Source organism: Mustela nigripes, chromosome 5 (assembly GCF_022355385.1).
Source record: "Mustela nigripes isolate SB6536 chromosome 5, MUSNIG.SB6536, whole genome shotgun sequence".
NCBI classification, from domain to species: domain Eukaryota; kingdom Metazoa; phylum Chordata; class Mammalia; order Carnivora; family Mustelidae; genus Mustela; species Mustela nigripes.
In genome coordinates, this window is record NC_081561.1 from 115,632,557 (window position 1) to 115,650,013 (window position 17,457).

Here is a 17,457-nt window from a genome sequence, read left to right on the forward strand (position 1 = left end):
CCAACCATGGCCATGCTGGAAATGCAGAAGGGACATGCAATATTTCAGAATCACTGAAAGGACTTTTTAAGATAGATTCTTGGGCTACAGCCCAGTTTCTGATTCCTTATTTCTGGGTTCCGGTGGGAGAATCTCATTTCTTACAAGCTCAAGCAACGCTGATGATGTGACTCCTCTGGGGACCACACTTTCAGAACCGCTGGTCTACTGCCTTGTGAATCAACTGAATGCATCAAAAGCGAGTGCCAGATGTACCACTGAGAAAGCGAGAGTAGCAGTCTATAACAGAGGAGACAGATGCCAGACCTGGAGAAGTAAAAAGAAGTCAACTAATCTAAGGACTATATAGGAGGCATAAATAGTACTAAGTAGGGTGTGGATTTGAAGGACAAGAGATGTCAGGAACGAGCTACTCTACTTTGTCATCTGGAAGGAAAAAATTCTCATCGTCAGAGTTGGAAACACATAGTAATACATCAGCTCAAAATGAGAGTTTGAGGGGCGCCTGGGTGGCTCAGTGGGTTAAGCCGCTGCCTTCGGCTCAGGTCATGATCTCAGGGTCCTGGGATCGAGTCCCACATCGGACTCTCTGCTCAGCAGGGAGCCTGTTTCCTCCTCTCTCTCTCTCTCTCTGCCTACTTGTGATCTCTCTCTGTCAAATAAATAAATAAAATCTTTAAAAAAAAAAAAAAAAATGAGAGTTTGAGGATTTGGGGGGGTTTTGTTGTTGTTGTTGTTGTTGTTGTTGTTGTTTTTAATTTTTTTTAATTTTTTATTTTTTATAAACATATATTTTTATCCCCGGGGTACAGGTCTGTGAATCACCAGGTTTACATACTTCACAGCACTCACCAAAGCACATACCTTCCCCAATGTCCATAATCCCACCCCCTTCTCCCAAACCCCCTCCCCCCAGCAACCCTCATGCTTAGCGAAATAAGTCAAGCAGAGAAAGACAACTATCATATGATCTCCCTGATATGAGGAAGTGGTGATGCAACATGGGGGCTTAAGTGGGTAGGAGAAGAATAAATGAAACAAGATGGGATTGGGAGGGACAAACCATGTTGTTGTTGTTTTTAAGGCTCCCTTGACCTTCATTGGCTGCTGCTACAGGCTACACCTGACAATAATAGTAGAAAGCACTGGTGTTGACAGCCAAATTATGAAAGAATGCTAGCCTCAAGGAACACCAGAAAGCATGTTCTAGGTAGCTGCCAGAGAGCATCCCTGGCCCTGTCTGTGGTATTCCCTCTGGGAAGGTAGCACAGGAGCCAAGTTACACTTGGCTCAGTGTCAGATCTGATTGCTCTAGCTATAGCTAAGGCAGGCAAATAGATCTAAAATGAATAAAGACAGCGATTGCAAACAAGTGATTATGAGTAGAAAGAAGCAGATAAAAGATCAAACTGAAAAAGGTTAATCTCTGAATTGGAAAGAAATTTCAAAGAGAATGAATGTAGAACCTGCTTAAGATGAAGAAGTTTGCCATGCAGGAAAAGCCACCATTGGCAGTTTGCACACTGAAGGAAACCAATGTGTGAGACAAAAATGAGAAGGGGGAAAAAAGAGAGACATTTCTGAGCATTTTAGAGGTAATATCCCAAAGGAGAAATAAGTCAGGGAATTTTTATGTGTGCTAGAGCACAATCTGAGGAATATTCGGGAAAAGCAAAGTCAACCATTAAAAGTGGCATATTTTGGTGGAAGCCTCTCCAGTGTTTGGAGGAAATAAAAGAGGCTCACCCATGGAAATACCAGAACTAATACCCAAAGGTCTTTGAGAAAGGCTCGCAAACACAAATTTGATAGAATTCCAGAGATCAGCCAGTGTCTTCCTGCCAAAAAGTAAATGGCATCTCTCCCAAAGACAGGAGGCATTTGGCTCAGGACCTAATGGGGAGAATAGTGAGAACTCAGAGCAGGAATGCCCATGAGGAAGATTCAGTGGATTGTGAAGTGTCAAGGGAATTTTCGAAAGTGAAGTGATGAATATATAAAGTCTTACAGTATCTTGAGGCAGAATATAATTTGGTATAGGATATTGAAAGTATAAGACATTTTTATTCTTGGAAAGGATCTTACTGTAAAAGTTGTAGGAAGAAGTGAGAGCAAAACAAAATCATAACAAAAACAAACAACCCAAAAAATAAATAAAGCTAGGCAATTCAAAATATGAACATTCAGGGTAGGATTCAGAAGACTTTTGCAGAATCCTATTGATATCATGACACCAAACCTCATAATGAATATGTGGGGAACACCATTGTTCTTTGAACCTGAACAAACAGATAAGTAACAGCTCAGTTAAATACCACCTACCACCAAATACCTAAATTCTGGATGGCATCTACAGCTTAAAATAAAATGAAGAGATAGGTTTGCTGTTTTGGGAATTTATATAGAGTTTTTATTTTATTTTATTTTATTTTATTTTATTTATTTGACAGACAGAGGTCACAAGTAGGCAGAGAGAGGAGAAAGCAGGCCCCCCGCTGAGCAGAGAGCCCCATGTGGGGCTCGATCCCAGGACCCTGGGATCATGACCTGAGCTGAAGGCAGAGGCTTTAACCCGCTAAGCCACCCAGGTGCCCCTAGAGTTTGTTTTTTTTTTTAATCCAAATAATTATGGACATATTTTGAAGGATTCTAGGTATACACTTCCTAATCTGCATGAAGAAAAAAAGAGGAGGTGAGATAATTAGTTGAGTTTTTGTTTGTTTGTTTCCTTGGTTAGGGTTTATTTTGTTGTGGGTTGTTGTAGGGTTGTTTGCTTGGATTTGCTTGTTTCAAGTAATAAAAACAATTATAATTGAAACAGACAAAAAGGAAACTATTGCAAGTTTATGGAGTAGTTCTTAGAACTGAAGCAATAGCTGAAGAGGCCAGCCCAGGAAGGCAGGATCTCAAGCAGATCCTTGGATGCAGGTAGTAGAGTTTATATAATTATCTTGTAAGGAAGCCCTACTGTGGTTAATCAGCTCCAACATTTTCCATCCTGACCCTTCTACTCAACTTTCCAAGTCCCAGAGTCAGAGTTTGCATGATCTGAATTTTCTGCCCAATGTGGTTTAGGAAAGGGGGAAATAACATTCTCTGCAATCCCAAAGATTGTATACAGGAGGGAGAGGTAATATCCCAATAGGAAATTAGGGTAGTATTATCAGAAGAAGGAAGATTGATCCAGACACTATAAACTAACAAATACCTGCTATAGAATCCTTTAAATATAATATGCTCATAGAGTAACTTTTTGTAAAAAGTGTGACTCCATGAATTATTGAAAGACCATGTTTAAATTCATTAGAAATTATATATTATATATTTCTCCAAAATTTATTAATAATGGGTTATGTTTTGAACTTAGAGGAGATTGTGTATGTGTTTGTTGTTAGAAATGGTAATAATCTGCATAGACATAAGAAGGATTTATTATTCCAAAAGAAATTCAGCTACGGTGAGAGCTCAGATTCTTGACTGCAACAGAGAGTAATAATATAATAGCAAACACTTACATAGTTCTTTCTCTGGTCCAGCCACTATCAAAAGCACTTTACAAATTTTATTGTAACAGGGAAGAAGTCACAATGAATGACAATCACTTATTTTTTTTAAATATTTCTAATTTTAATCCACTTAATTTGTCCATGATTCATCTCTTGGAGGCTGGTCTGAACTGATCTGAAAATCCCTAAGTGGATCAAAAGTTCTATTTCTTTACATGGATGAAAAGTCTTACCATTTCAGGAATGTGCTCATTGTGCACCCACACAACAAATAGAGAAGAGGTGTACCACACAACAATTGGCAAACATGTTGACTCAAGACCTCCAGAGGGCATAGAGAAACTCTCTTCCAGTCCCACATGCCTGCTACTGTGAACCAGAGAGGTGGATTGAAGAATGAGGGGGTGGCTGCTATCTAAGTGAAGTCTAACGGGGCAAGTTAAAGCCCAACTGTCCTCTTCTGTCTTGTAAGTTTCAGGCAGGTATTGAATTCTGTTCTAAATATACCCATTTCTTTCAGTGTAAAATAAGGATTCAACACATGCACGTGCACAAACACTCACAGACCAAAAACTTAAAGTAGAATTACTATTCCTTAGAGAAGCCTCTTAATCACTTTGGTTTCACATTTTTTCTCCCTAATTCCTTGAAGCATATTTATGATGTGAGTATCGCGCTTGAACCTCTTCTATTCCAGGCTCCCTTCTGTTCTCTAACTCTCAGTGGAGATTCCTAAGGCGTGACACTGAAGGGAGTCTCTTAATGGAAAGCAGAAGTGTATGCACACCAAGTCCCATCAAGTTACATTTTTACAAAAGATTTTGTTAATTATTAATACTAATGTCTTTATATTCTTTTATGGCACTTAAGACTATCAAAAATAATTGAGAAGTTTTCATTATACTATTTATGGTTATAATTTGCTTTAGGCTATAAATTTATTGCTCTCTCTAGTGAGAGCTAAAGTTACATGGCTATGGGCGCTTTAAAAATAGGTTGTATCAATTAACAGTTCAAGATGTGTTGGACACCCAACTGAATTTTAGTTATGAGAAGTAAGTTTAAAGGTTCCTGTCAAGGGGAAGTCAATTAGGCTCCAAGAGGCAAACTTTCGTGACAGTTTCTATACAAAGCAGGGGTTACTGAGTAACTGCCCCTATTGTTCAGAAATGGACCCCGACAGCAATGAAAAGCTGAGAGGAGAGGTGTGCGGAGAGTTAACAAAAAGAACCTCAATACAAAATGTCCAGGAAGCAGAAAAACTGAGAGGCCTGCAGTGAAAGGAACATTGTTTCTTGCCTAGTGACCTTCCCCCCCCCCCTTCATTTGGCCAAAAAGAGCAGTTATTAAATTAAAGTATACTAGATAGATGCCAACTTTGACATATGACAAAGCTAGGGGATTTTGCTCATTTAGCGGTAGAAATATCTGTATGCCAACTGTGATGGTAGTTATTTTCTGAAAGTATACATGTTAAATGCACAAAGAAAGCAACTAAGTATCTATTTCTTCATTCATACATGGCTTATTTTTGCTTATCTAGTTACCTAGCATTTTACCTTGCACAGGGTAGAGACTAGGCAATCCACCCACTCATTCATGCAACATATATAGCATTTATTAAACACCTACTGTATTCTGGTGATGAGGATTAAGTGGTGAAGAAACAAAGGCCTTCATAGGGCTTGCATTCTGGTTATTGCGTTCTCTAGCTGCAGCCTGGAGAATCAGTGAACATAAAATGTAGTGTTCATGACTCAAACTAGAACCAATGACCTGGGTTTGTTTGAAAGTGTGCTCTGCCACTTCTGAACTGGGTAACCCTGGGCAAGTTTCTTAACCATTAGAAGCCTGTTTTTCTTTATCAATAAAATAGGATTACAATGAGGTAATACATGGGTGTGTGTGTGTGTGTGTGTGTGTTAACTTAAGTGCTAAAATCAATGTTTGACACTAGAAAGTATCATATAAGTGTCAGGTATTCTTGTTAAAGGAAATTGCTCAAAATTTAATGCATGGCTAAGTAATCCTCAATTATAAAGGGTAGAGGCCAGAGAAACCAAAACAATAAAACCAGAAGTGTCAAATGCACCTAAATAGACAACTGAGGCTTGTATTACTTGTTCAAAGAAGATTGTAGAAGGCAAGAAAGAGCATAACTCAATGGTTAAGCTAGTTGCATATATCTCTGATCCTCAGTTTTTTTTTATTTTTAAAGATTTTATTTATTTATCTGAGAGAGAACATGAGCAGTGGAAGGGTCAGAGGGTCAGAGGGAGAAGCAGACTCCCCATTGAGCAGGGACCAGGATCTGGGGCTTAATCCCAGGACCCTGGGATCATGATCTGAACCAAAGGCAGACATTTAACCAACTGAACCACCCAGGCACCCCAGACTTCAGTTTTTTTCATCAAAGGTGATAAAAGACTTTCTTTATAGAGGTTCTATGAAAATTAAAGGAAATGGTGTATGCAAAGTGCTCTGCACAGGACCTAGCTGAGAATGAGCATTTACTGAACAGGGGCTTTTATTTAAGCTATAACTTATTGCAATGAATTGACATTATTTATTTAGTTACTGACATTGCATTTCAATTCAAAAAGGATTTAAGGGAACTTTTTCAATGAGAACAGTTCTCTCTTTCTCTCTCTCTGTCTCTCTTTTTTCCCTTGTTCTTTTGAGAAAGGGAGAGAGAGTGCAAATGAGTGGAGGAAGGGGCAGAAGGAGAGATAAAGAGGGAGATAGAGAATCTTGACGGGGCTCCAGACACAGTGTGGAGCTCAACGCAGGGCTCAACCTCGCAACCATGAGATCATGACCTGAGCTGAAATCAAGAGTCACATGCTTACCTGACTGAGCCACCCCGGCACCCTATCAATGAAAACATTTCGAAATACCATTAAACATTGGTCTTACAGGAGAAACACACTTCATTGCTCAAATCATGTATATTACAGGTTAGTATTATTACTCCATTAAAAAAGAGATCTTCTGGGATGCCTGGGTGGCTCAGTTGGTTAAGCGGCTGCCTTCAGCTCTGGTCATGATCCCAGCGTCCTGGGATCAAGTCCCACATTGGGCTCCTTGCTTGGTGGGGAGCCTGCTTCTCCCTCTGCCTCTGCCTGCCACTCTGTCTGTCTGTGCTTGCTCTCGCTTCTCTCTATGACAAATAAATAAAATCTTAAAAAAAAAAAAAAAAAGAGAGAGATCTTTCCAGTAACTTTTCTCAGAGTGTAGAAATAGATTATCCAACCAGTCAAATTTATAAAGTAAGATCAAATGTACATGAACCTACATAAACCTACTCTTGAATTGTGTCATAATATATTTTAATTTTCTTTATTGCTCAATGTTTGTATCTGTGTTCATAAGTGAAATAGACCTTTTTAAACTTTTTATATTTCCTTTTAGTAATAGGTTAATAATTGACTTCATGTTATGAGTTAAGCTTTTTTTTGTTTTCTGGATTTTTTAAAAAATGACAATAATATTCTCTATTTATTGAACAATTGATATCACTCCTACAAAGCCACCTAGGTCTACTGTTTGTTTTCAATATCATTTATCAATTCCACTTCACTAACTGCTATTTGTTTAATAAGAAATTCTCATTAAAATTGGCCTTTTTCTATTTGTACAGATATATAACCATCCATTTCATCAGTTTTTCAAATTCATGAACATAAAATTACTTCATATAGTCATTTCTTATTTTTTTCTGTTGCATAATCATCTGCTCTTTTTTTATATTTAAACTGAATTTCTTTAAAAAAATTAATTTTCTTTTTTCATGATTATTCTTGTGTGAAGTTTGTCTCTGGATTTTTTTTAGTTTTATTGAGTTATATTTCACATGTAACATTATATTAGTGTAAGCGGTACAACATACTGATTTGATATATGTCAATATTACAAAATGATTACTACTGTAAGTTTAGTTAATTCATCACCTCACATAGTTACATGCGGTATTATTAGTCTTCTCTAATTTCTGCTCTCAATTTCAATGATTTCAATCCTTATCTTAATTTTTTACTTCTTATTGCTTTAGCTTTGGCCATTGTTCTCTGTCCAGCTTGTTCAGTTGGCAATTTTGTTAACTAACTTCCCCCAAACTGTGCAAACCTGTAAATTTCCTTTAAATAAAGTACTGTTTTAGACACATTCCACAAAATCTCACATGTAGAGCCAACAATGTCATTTAGTTCTAAACAGCTAAGATTTCTTACATATTCCTTTCTATTTTCTCCATAGCTCAGGAGTTGATTAATAGTTTCTGAACATATTTGGTAGACACTTCTTTTATTTTCCTTTTGTTATTGACTGGATGGGGCTGAAGCTAAATTTGATGGTAAGTCTCAGTCCTTGATTCCAATAATTCTCTTCTGGGAGTTCTCCAGGATATAATATCCAGAATCTTTGGATTCATAAAATCAAGGGAACTACATAGAATATGTCATATGCTTTAAGAAAAGCTGCATAACAGCAAAAAAAAAAAAGTGATTTTTTTAAAATGTTCACATAAATTTAGGTAATTAAATAAAGAACAATTTCTCCCTTTTTTTCTGGAAGGAAACTGCTCATGTTTGTACACTAGCTTTTGATCAAGACTTCAAAATATTTTAATGAATCTGAAATAATAGACCACATTATTTTGGTGAAAAGAATCATGAATTTCAGATGATCAGTAAGAATTTGATCAAAAGACAGTTTTGCAAACATATTACATATTTTATCTTTGTGTTCATATTCATAAAAAAACATGAATGTCAAAGAGGAAAAAACCTTGAAGACTCTTCCATTAAAAAAAAAAATCAAAAAGCCTTAATTCATCTTTTTAGCTGCAATCTCCTATAATTCACAACATCAATTTTGTCCTCCATGAAACACAATTCTTTTCTTTTGAGAATCCATTTATTTTTATTATACTAATATCATTTTAGTGCTAAGAAAAACTTTTTTTAATGCCCTGATACCACGTGAGAATGTTTTTCTAATGCCACTATAGCATTTTTATTATCGCAACCTAGTAGATCTTGGGTGTACTAACAGATTATTAAAAGTAAATAAGAAAAATTGTAAGAAAAATAAATATTAAAAATTAAAAAAGAGATTTTAATTTCTCAAATTTTTGCACCTATGTACTTACTTAAAAGCAAAACAAAGTAACAGATATCAAACCAAGAGCTGCCATTTCTTATAAGAGACCCCTTGTGATGCATTTTTGGCAGTAAAGATGAGCTTATATCAAAAAACCAAAACAAAAGTTTTTCCTTAAAAATTTTGGTTTTCTACTGAATTCCATCTGAACTGCAAAGTTATATTACAATCTCAAAAATGCACGAGTAAATAATTATAGTGATTATATATAATTAATAATAGTCATATAAACTAAGGAATGTTCTCAGATCTGATGTGATTTCAAAGTACAAAAAATTTTAGTCATAGCCTTGGTGATGCCAGTCTTTGTGCCAGCTTTCTAGAAACAAATAAAATAACAGGTAAGGGTGGCATTGAAAACAGATGTAACCCGGCTTCAAGATATGCAGGCAGACTTCTAACAAATTCTGACGCATTATTTATGGAGTTCAAGGGAAAGTTCCTTTGAAGGCAGTTTCTTGACTTAATAAAAGCTCCATTTCTCTAATGGTTTAGTAACACTAAAAAAGGAAAATGCATCTGGTTTTGTGATTAAGTATATTTTGAAATGTATCACCCGTTAACCTCAAATTGTACTTATGGTTAGCTTTTCATCACTACCTCTACCTACCTCCATCGTTCTCTTTCACAGAAAAAATTATGACATCAGCATCCAAAGGAATTCTCCGCCCATTTTTAATCGTCTGCATTATCCTGGGCTGCTTCATGGCCTGTCTGCTCATTTACATCAAGCCTACCAACAGCTGGATCTTCAGTCCAATGGAGTCAGCCAGCTCAGTGCTGAAAATGAAAAACTTCTTCTCCACCAAAACTGATTATTTTAATGAAACTACTATCCTGATTTGGGTGTGGCCATTTGGGCAGACCTTTGACCTTACATCTTGCCAAGCAATGTTCAACATCCAAGGATGCCATCTCACAACAGACCGTTCTCTGTACAACAAATCTCACGCAGTTCTGATCCATCACCGAGACATCAGTTGGGATCTGACTAACTTACCTCAGCAGGCTAGGCCACCCTTCCAGAAATGGATTTGGATGAATTTGGAATCACCAACTCACACGCCCCAAAAAAGTGGCATTGAGCACCTGTTCAACTTGACTCTGACTTACCGCCGCGACTCAGATATCCAAGTGCCTTACGGCTTCTTGTCGGTGAGCACAAACCCCTTCGTGTTTGAAGTGCCAAGCAAAGAGAAGTTAGTGTGCTGGGTTGTAAGTAACTGGAACCCTGAGCACGCCAGGGTCAAGTATTACAATGAGCTAAGCAAAAGCATTGAAATCCATACGTATGGGCAAGCATTTGGAGAGTATGTGAATGATAAAAATTTGATTCCTACCATATCTACTTGCAAATTCTATCTTTCTTTTGAAAACTCAATCCACAAAGATTACATCACAGAAAAGCTCTATAATGCTTTTTTAGCTGGCTCTGTACCTGTTGTTCTGGGGCCATCTAGGGAAAATTATGAGAATTATATTCCAGCAGATTCATTCATTCATGTGGAAGATTATAACTCTCCCAGTGAGCTAGCCAAGTATCTGAAAGAAGTTGACAAAAACAATAAGTTATACCTTAGTTACTTTAACTGGAGGAAGGATTTCACAGTGAATCTCCCACGATTTTGGGAATCACATGCATGCTTGGCTTGTGATCACGTGAAAAGGCATCAAGAATATAAATCTGTTGGTAATTTAGAGAAATGGTTTTGGAATTAAAGTTTTCCATCATTTGCACACTTGGAAAAATTATTTTGATGAGCTATCATCCAAGTTTTGAGGATAAGAAGAGAGACAACATTCTGCTTTTGTGTCACAATTTATTTTTATCACTCTCTCTTGGGTAACATGTACACTTTGATGGAGATTTCTGAGAGCTCAGCACTAGCAATCACTCCCTTTGGTTTTAAATTATCCTGTATATACCTAATTATGTGCACTGAAAATTAATTTATTCTTTGCTACCATTTGTAAACATTGTTTTTCACATTTTGGTAGTTGTTTATAATGTACATTCATGATATGATTGTTGTTTCTACATTGGTCAGCTATTCAAGCTATTTGGGAGATGACAATGCGCATCTTAAAATATGAAATATTTTCACTAAACACCATGATCTCTAGTTCCAAGTTTGCCTAATATAACAAAGGAAAGGTATTTTTAACGGAGTTCTAACCTCTTTGACTTCAAAGTGAACAAAGTGTGTAACTGTCTCTATTAGATATACTTTTTACCTGCTTACCACATTTTTTGTGAAGGGAGAATTATTCATGTAGTGAATAAAAAAGATAGTGAAGCTGAACTGTTTTTTTCAGGAAGGTATTAGACTTTTCATTTATTTTCATTAAGCAATCTTACAAATGCAACCACTGGTTCTCAAGATCTTAAGTGAAATTATTCAAGTATTTCTAAATATCCAACTTGGGGGGATTTGTAGAACTTGGGAAATAATCCTGACAATACATAAGAATATCTAGGATAGTTCTCTTCCCAATCCTTATACTTACTATTATAATAAAACAAATAATTTCCTCAAATAACAAAGGAAAAGAATGTGTATAGGTACAAATCATATTTACAAGCAGTACATTTATGTATAATCTTAAATAACATAAAAATTTTAAATATTTTTTCCAAGCCACAATATGTAAAAGTTTCATTTTACCATGTGGACAAATAAATAGACAAAACATTTTAAAGGTTTGCTCTCACATTACAAGAACCGAAATAAAATTATCATTAAGGTGTTATGCAGAAGATATCAAACATAATAAAGTGGGGATCTATAGAAAAGACACAATTCTAACCCAGAGTATGATCTCAATGCACATTTATTGAATGAAGAAATGAATGTCAGTGAAAATCATGGGAAAATTTTTGTTTGCTTCCAGAAAGTGACAGTTCTAGCGTAGAAATATTAACTGGAGATGATGTTTTTTATTTCATTTGCATAATTATTCATATATAGCACTTGTGACCATGGCCCTCAGAGCTTTACAGAACCAAAATAAACTTGCCATTACACTAAGTTCTTGGAAGATTCATCCCTGAACCTGCAGTTGTACACAACAATTTTCCTTTGTAAGGTTAAGAGCTGGAGATAAGCAGAGATTAGTAGGTGAAAAAAGATGGGATATTAAAGATTCTTCAAGAAAAACATGTCCCAAAAGAATCTTTAATAACTATTCCATTCAGGCCAAAAACCCATCAGAAGAACTGGAGTGTTCGGATGACATCTTTTTGGATCTAATTGTGACATATTTATTCTAATAGTCCTGTTACATGTTAACATTATTAGAATACAAATCCACCATCTTCTACATCCAATGGAAGTTAGATAGAGACAAACGTGAGTTCAGTAAGACATATGTCCATTGCCCCAGACTGCCTTGTGTAGGAATGAGCTCTCTGGAGCTCTAGGAGGAGTGGACCAGTGGAAGATTCTGGCATGAGATGGAGGACTGTTTGATCCTCAGGTTCATTTCTTTACCCATGTCGAACAGGCATTTTGTGTCAGGCAATGCCCTAACCAGAGATAAAGACGAACAAGTTACTGTCACTGCCCTACAGGAGCTTACAGTTAAGTGGAGAGATACATGAAAGCTTTCTTTGAGTCTGTGTTAATGCACATACTTCTCTCAATGGAGTTTATATGAGGCACTGTTGATTCAATGAAAAGAAGATAGCTTATTTCCCCCGTTGCTCAGGGATTTGACATATTTCTGAGCTGCAAACTTTCTTCACTCATTTGACCTGATGTAGGTCCCCTCCATAGTATGTCTTCTAACACATTGCATCAAGAAGTGGTGTGTCTGTGTGGATGCCCTCATAGATAAAGACAAATCTCACCTATATTTATTTCATCAGGTTAAAAAGTCTAATTCATACATTTACACAGACTTTGTCATCCTTTTGTCATCTACAAAAAGCGTAGAGTTCTAAACAGTTTGCATGGCTAACATGTTTAGAAAGCACCTGCTTTCCTCAAAAGTAGCGAAGCATTCAGTGTCTTGACAACCCATCTTGGCTGCAGTGGGCGCCCATGATTTCAAAGAACTAAGAAACCTGGGGGCATCACCTCTCTTGCCAAATATGAATTTGGTCTCTTTTTTAGACTGAGTATAATCACATGCTGATAATATGACTCAAGCCAAGGCAATAATACTATGTCACTAACTGACACATCTATATATTAAAAACCCATTACCAGGTCCCAGAAGAATAACTTTTCTGAATTTGAAGTGCCAAAATGAATGAGTCACCTTAGCCCATCAGTTCTGGGAGTATTTATTTGTAAGTTTTAGGGCTAGATGGTATTATAGCAATGTTTACAAACCAATCCCTTGATCTACTTATGGATTAACCAGATCCAGAGATAACCTTTATTCAAGAAATATGTTCACACACACACACACACACACACACACAGCTAGTGACATACCTAAGACTGAATGTAAGGGTGCCCTATCTCTCAATGCTACGTTATTTTTCATTGTATTCTCATGTAACCATAGAAGTATGTCTCAATTCATAAAAATGTGAATGCCTTATTGGTCTAATTAAGGCCTAAGGAATGGTACACTCTATGTGGAAGCACTTTGACTTTTGAAAAAAGTATATAGTAAATAAAACATCAAATTGTTAGCATTCTTTCTGTTTTAAATATTTTAGGAGATGAGCTTTAGCAGAAGGAAATGGATTTTGACTACATTTTAAGTGAAATGTGACCCTCAAAGATGGTGTATGGTTCTGAGGCACTCCATTAATAAATACCATGAATTGCAATTCTTTTAAAGGATATCTCCTGGTGAAAGATATGGAGTCAACAAAATTAGCTTGCTTTTGGTTATAAAAACAAATAATTATGCCAGGGGATAAACTGTGGATATAAAAACAGAATAGACAACTTAAAAAGTTTTGTTCCATTTTAAAAAAATCTTTAATAATCTGAATATTAAATGTTAATTATTATAGGCCTTACTAGTAAGAATATATAAATATTATTACAAGTCTTCTTTGTAAGAATATATACTGAATTCTCCATATCCAACAGTATTAAACTCCTTAAAAAAAAAAAAAAGACATGACAGTCATATTATATGACAGGTATAAATTTTAGAAGTAGAGACTGGAAAAAAATTATCTTAGTGGGAAACCAATGTCAGCTTAAAATTTTGCACTTACTACATGTCTTGATAATCCTAGAATGTGCAGAAATGCTTTCTTTTGTGAGGGCTTAGAAAGCTCAGAGTACTTGATGTATAAAGTGACAGAATATTTAGGAATTATTTGCTGAGGCTTTAAATTCTTGCCTCCAATTGGAGGTTAAATATGGTAAGAATAGGAAATTATACAATTGATATCTTTTTGATTGCCTATTTTCAAACTAGATTCCATGAGTCTTAAGGTAATGCCTTTGCCTTTGTCTAGAAAATGTCTTCGCATGAAGTAATGTTACCAAAACAAGGTTTAGGTCATTACATTATGACCTTGTGACATTATGACCTTAACCATACCTTTGAGTTCCCTTGAACTCTGATCTCATTTAGGGGAGCTTCTTAACAAATTAATTACAATTGAACTGTTAAATATAAAAATTTCAGGATCTTAAAGATAAGCACGGTGCCTATCACAGAGAGGGATCTCAACAAATATTTGTTCAGTGAATAAAGAAATTGCATTGGAGGTCATGCAGAATTTTATTAAAGTGTGATAACAGTTCTAGCTTATTGGTACCAGTTAGAGATTATATTTTATATTTATTTCTTTGGTCAATTTACTGACTGGATGCAAAGGAAGTCTTTATGTCCTTCCAATCTTCCTGCATCCTAGCAACCCAAAAGAAGTAACATTTAAAGAAAGATTTTAAAGGATTTGGAACTTGTTAACATTCTATTCAAATATGAATACCAATTGTTTCTAATAGGAAAGACAATTAGTATTTGAGGAGAATATAAAGTGCGAGCACTGTGAAGGGCACATATTTATTACCAAACTGTGCACGGAGGAAAATGCAGTTTCTTTCCCACCTAACTGCACTCCTTTGTACTGCAAACATCAGTCAGTTAAGATGATACTTTTTTCTAGATGCCTCTCATCTAAAGATTTTGTAGCATTTTGCAAATGGGTAAGCTCAACTACAATCCAAAGTGTTCTCCCTCTCAGTAATTCATATTGAATGCATCCATATTCATAAGCATTATACAGAGCAGTTAACAGAACAAAAATGAGAGAGAGTCAGCTAAACCAGACAATGCTCGGCTGGGTTATTGGTTTAACAAACTCTTTTTCAGAAATCCAGCTAACCTCTCTGGACCTTGTTTGCAAGGCTCCTTCTGGAGTTGTTACTCTCTCATCTAAGATCGAAACTGACAAAATGCATGTATTTGCAAATGAAATTCTAATGACCATATCATTTTTTGAAGGTCAATATTTCAAATGGATGTCCCTCTTACTTCTCTGAATAGACTTTTAAAGTGTAAAACAGATTATTTCAACTAATATGTGGAAAGAACCTAACCCTGTGCTTAGAATATAGCAAGTGCTCAATTAACTGAACTTCTTCCTTTAACTCCTTCCCCTTCATTCTCTACCTCACCTTTTGTAATTCATATACTCATGACTCACGGAGACCTTAATTGCCTACAGAAAACCAACCATATAATGAGCATTATTTTAAAATATTATTGATTTTTCTATATCATCCACATTCTTATTACAATAATCTAAAACTTTTTTTTTATCAATGCAAAAGTTTCAAGGAAGCAGTGGAGGCACACTGCAAATCCCCAGGTGACAATGAAACAAGGAGCCTCATTTGAGTAAACCAGATTATTGAATATATCCAAACAATTTAGTTATTCTTAATTCATAGTTACCATATGTTTTTCATTTGATCTACTTTGAAAATATTGTAAAAAATTTAAAAAAAAAAATCTCTCCAATGTCAGCTGTCTTTGTCAAGGTAACTGAAAAGCCTGATTCCTGGGTCACCAGACCCAGAATCACCAGAGGTATTTATGAATAATACTGATTCCTTGACCCTGCTCAGGCAATTCTCTCCGAACAAGTCCAAAAAAAAAAAGAAAAGAAAACATGCTTTTAATATACTTCCTAAGTTAGTCTGTTTCACGTTGTAGTTGATAAACCATCCTAACTTAGCCAGTGGTTCTTGAACACGCACACGTCTTTGGAATTTCCTGGCTGCATAAGAATCATTTGGAAAAATATTAATAATATGCAGTTTCTGATTCTCTGGGTCTGAAATGGGAGCTGGAATCTGTATTTTAAAAATTTCCCCAGATAGTTCTGATGTGCTGTCAGGTTTGAGGTCTGTGTCATAACCACCTCTAAAATGGAGTGCATTCTGAGCTGATAGAAGCTAATGTCTTTAATTCACTAGGGATCGTCCTGGATATGTCAGTAAAGTGTTTCTCTACCTTAAGAGCCAAGATATTCTATTTGCCTAATTATTTCATGCATGAGCATGGTGCTGGCTAACTAATCCCTCAATTTGGGGCAGATTATTTACAGTGTCCAAATCTTCTTTTAAGTTGTGATTGGTTTATAGCAGTATTTATCAGGTCTGGATGCATGTGTGGATCCCTTGGAGAGGATTTAAAATTGTGGACTCCCAAACTCCATCTCCAGAGATCTGATCTGAATGGTTTGAAATGGGACCCAGAGACCAACAATTGTAAAGACACCTTAGATGACACTAATGTAGGGCTATCTCTGGGAACCAGCAGTCGACACAAAAGACCTGTTCAATTCTTGGCCTGGAGGTATTACTAGGAAAAGAAAAGTTTATACATCTTGAAAAAATATCTCTCATTCTCTTTTTGGGTTCTAAATGTATGTTTGTATTTTGCAACACGAAAATTGGACTATCCAATTACTAAGATCCTTTACAGCCATAAAATTTTATGCTTCTGTGATCTGCTAATCCAATGTATATGTTTAAGAGAACCTATTTTCCATGTCCCAAAGCCCTTGCTTGATGGGTGGAAAGTAATTTGCAACTGGCATATAGCAATGAGCTAGCTGTAGCACATGGAGTCTTGGTGACCACAGATTTCCAACTGAATCTCAGTTCTGCCACTCCCTAACTGTAGACAGGCTACCTGACTCATATTGGCCTCAGATTTTGCATCTATGAAGTGGAGGTAGCAGATTCCCGATGTGTCTGTGTGCGCGCGCGCGTGTGTGTGTGTGTGCAGGGACAAATAAAATAACATATAAGTGAATAGATACTGTGTTCAAATTTACAATAATTTATTATAACAAAATATCACTGTAACGAATTCAAAACTACTTCCAAATTTCAGTTGTAAACTGAAAATGTTAAGCAGACAGCTTTTAAGAATCATTGCGAATTTAAATAAGCCAAAGGAATAATCTTCAGAAAAAAAGAAACAAATAAATATAGTGTGGAAGCATGCATTCACATTTTCTATAATGACTCAGTAATGGAAGGGGGAGTACATAGGCATTATTTGACTTACTAAACACATACACCATTTCTTAAAATAAGTGGAATCCAAGCAAGCCTAATTTCCCCTCACTGTTATGAGCGATCAGTAAATTAACAGTCAGTTTAGCTTATTATTAGTTGGCATAGCTTATGTCACAGAATGGAATAGAAGGAAGATTCTCAGAGGTGATTTGCTGGTAAAAACAGGGGTCCCGAAATATTCAGCAACCTGACTTCATCAACCACATCAGCTCAGCGGCAGAGTTAGGTTATGACCTAAGTTAGGAAGCAGAATCAAGTCTTCATCTACTTTTTCT

The 17,457-nt window shown here is 36.1% G+C and overlaps 1 protein-coding gene across 1 annotated transcript in view; it reads left to right on the forward strand.

Moving 5' to 3' along the window:
* FUT9 (fucosyltransferase 9) overlaps positions 1-13,632 on the forward strand; it is a 98,322-nt gene extending 84,690 nt beyond the window's left edge. Inside the window, exon 2 of the mRNA XM_059401083.1 lies at positions 9,298-13,632. Coding sequence (XP_059257066.1) covers positions 9,306-10,385 — 1,080 coding nt within the window. The 5' untranslated portion in view covers positions 9,298-9,305 and the 3' untranslated portion in view covers positions 10,386-13,632. The remainder of the gene's footprint in view (positions 1-9,297) is intronic.
* The last annotated feature ends 3,825 nt before the right edge of the window (positions 13,633-17,457 follow it).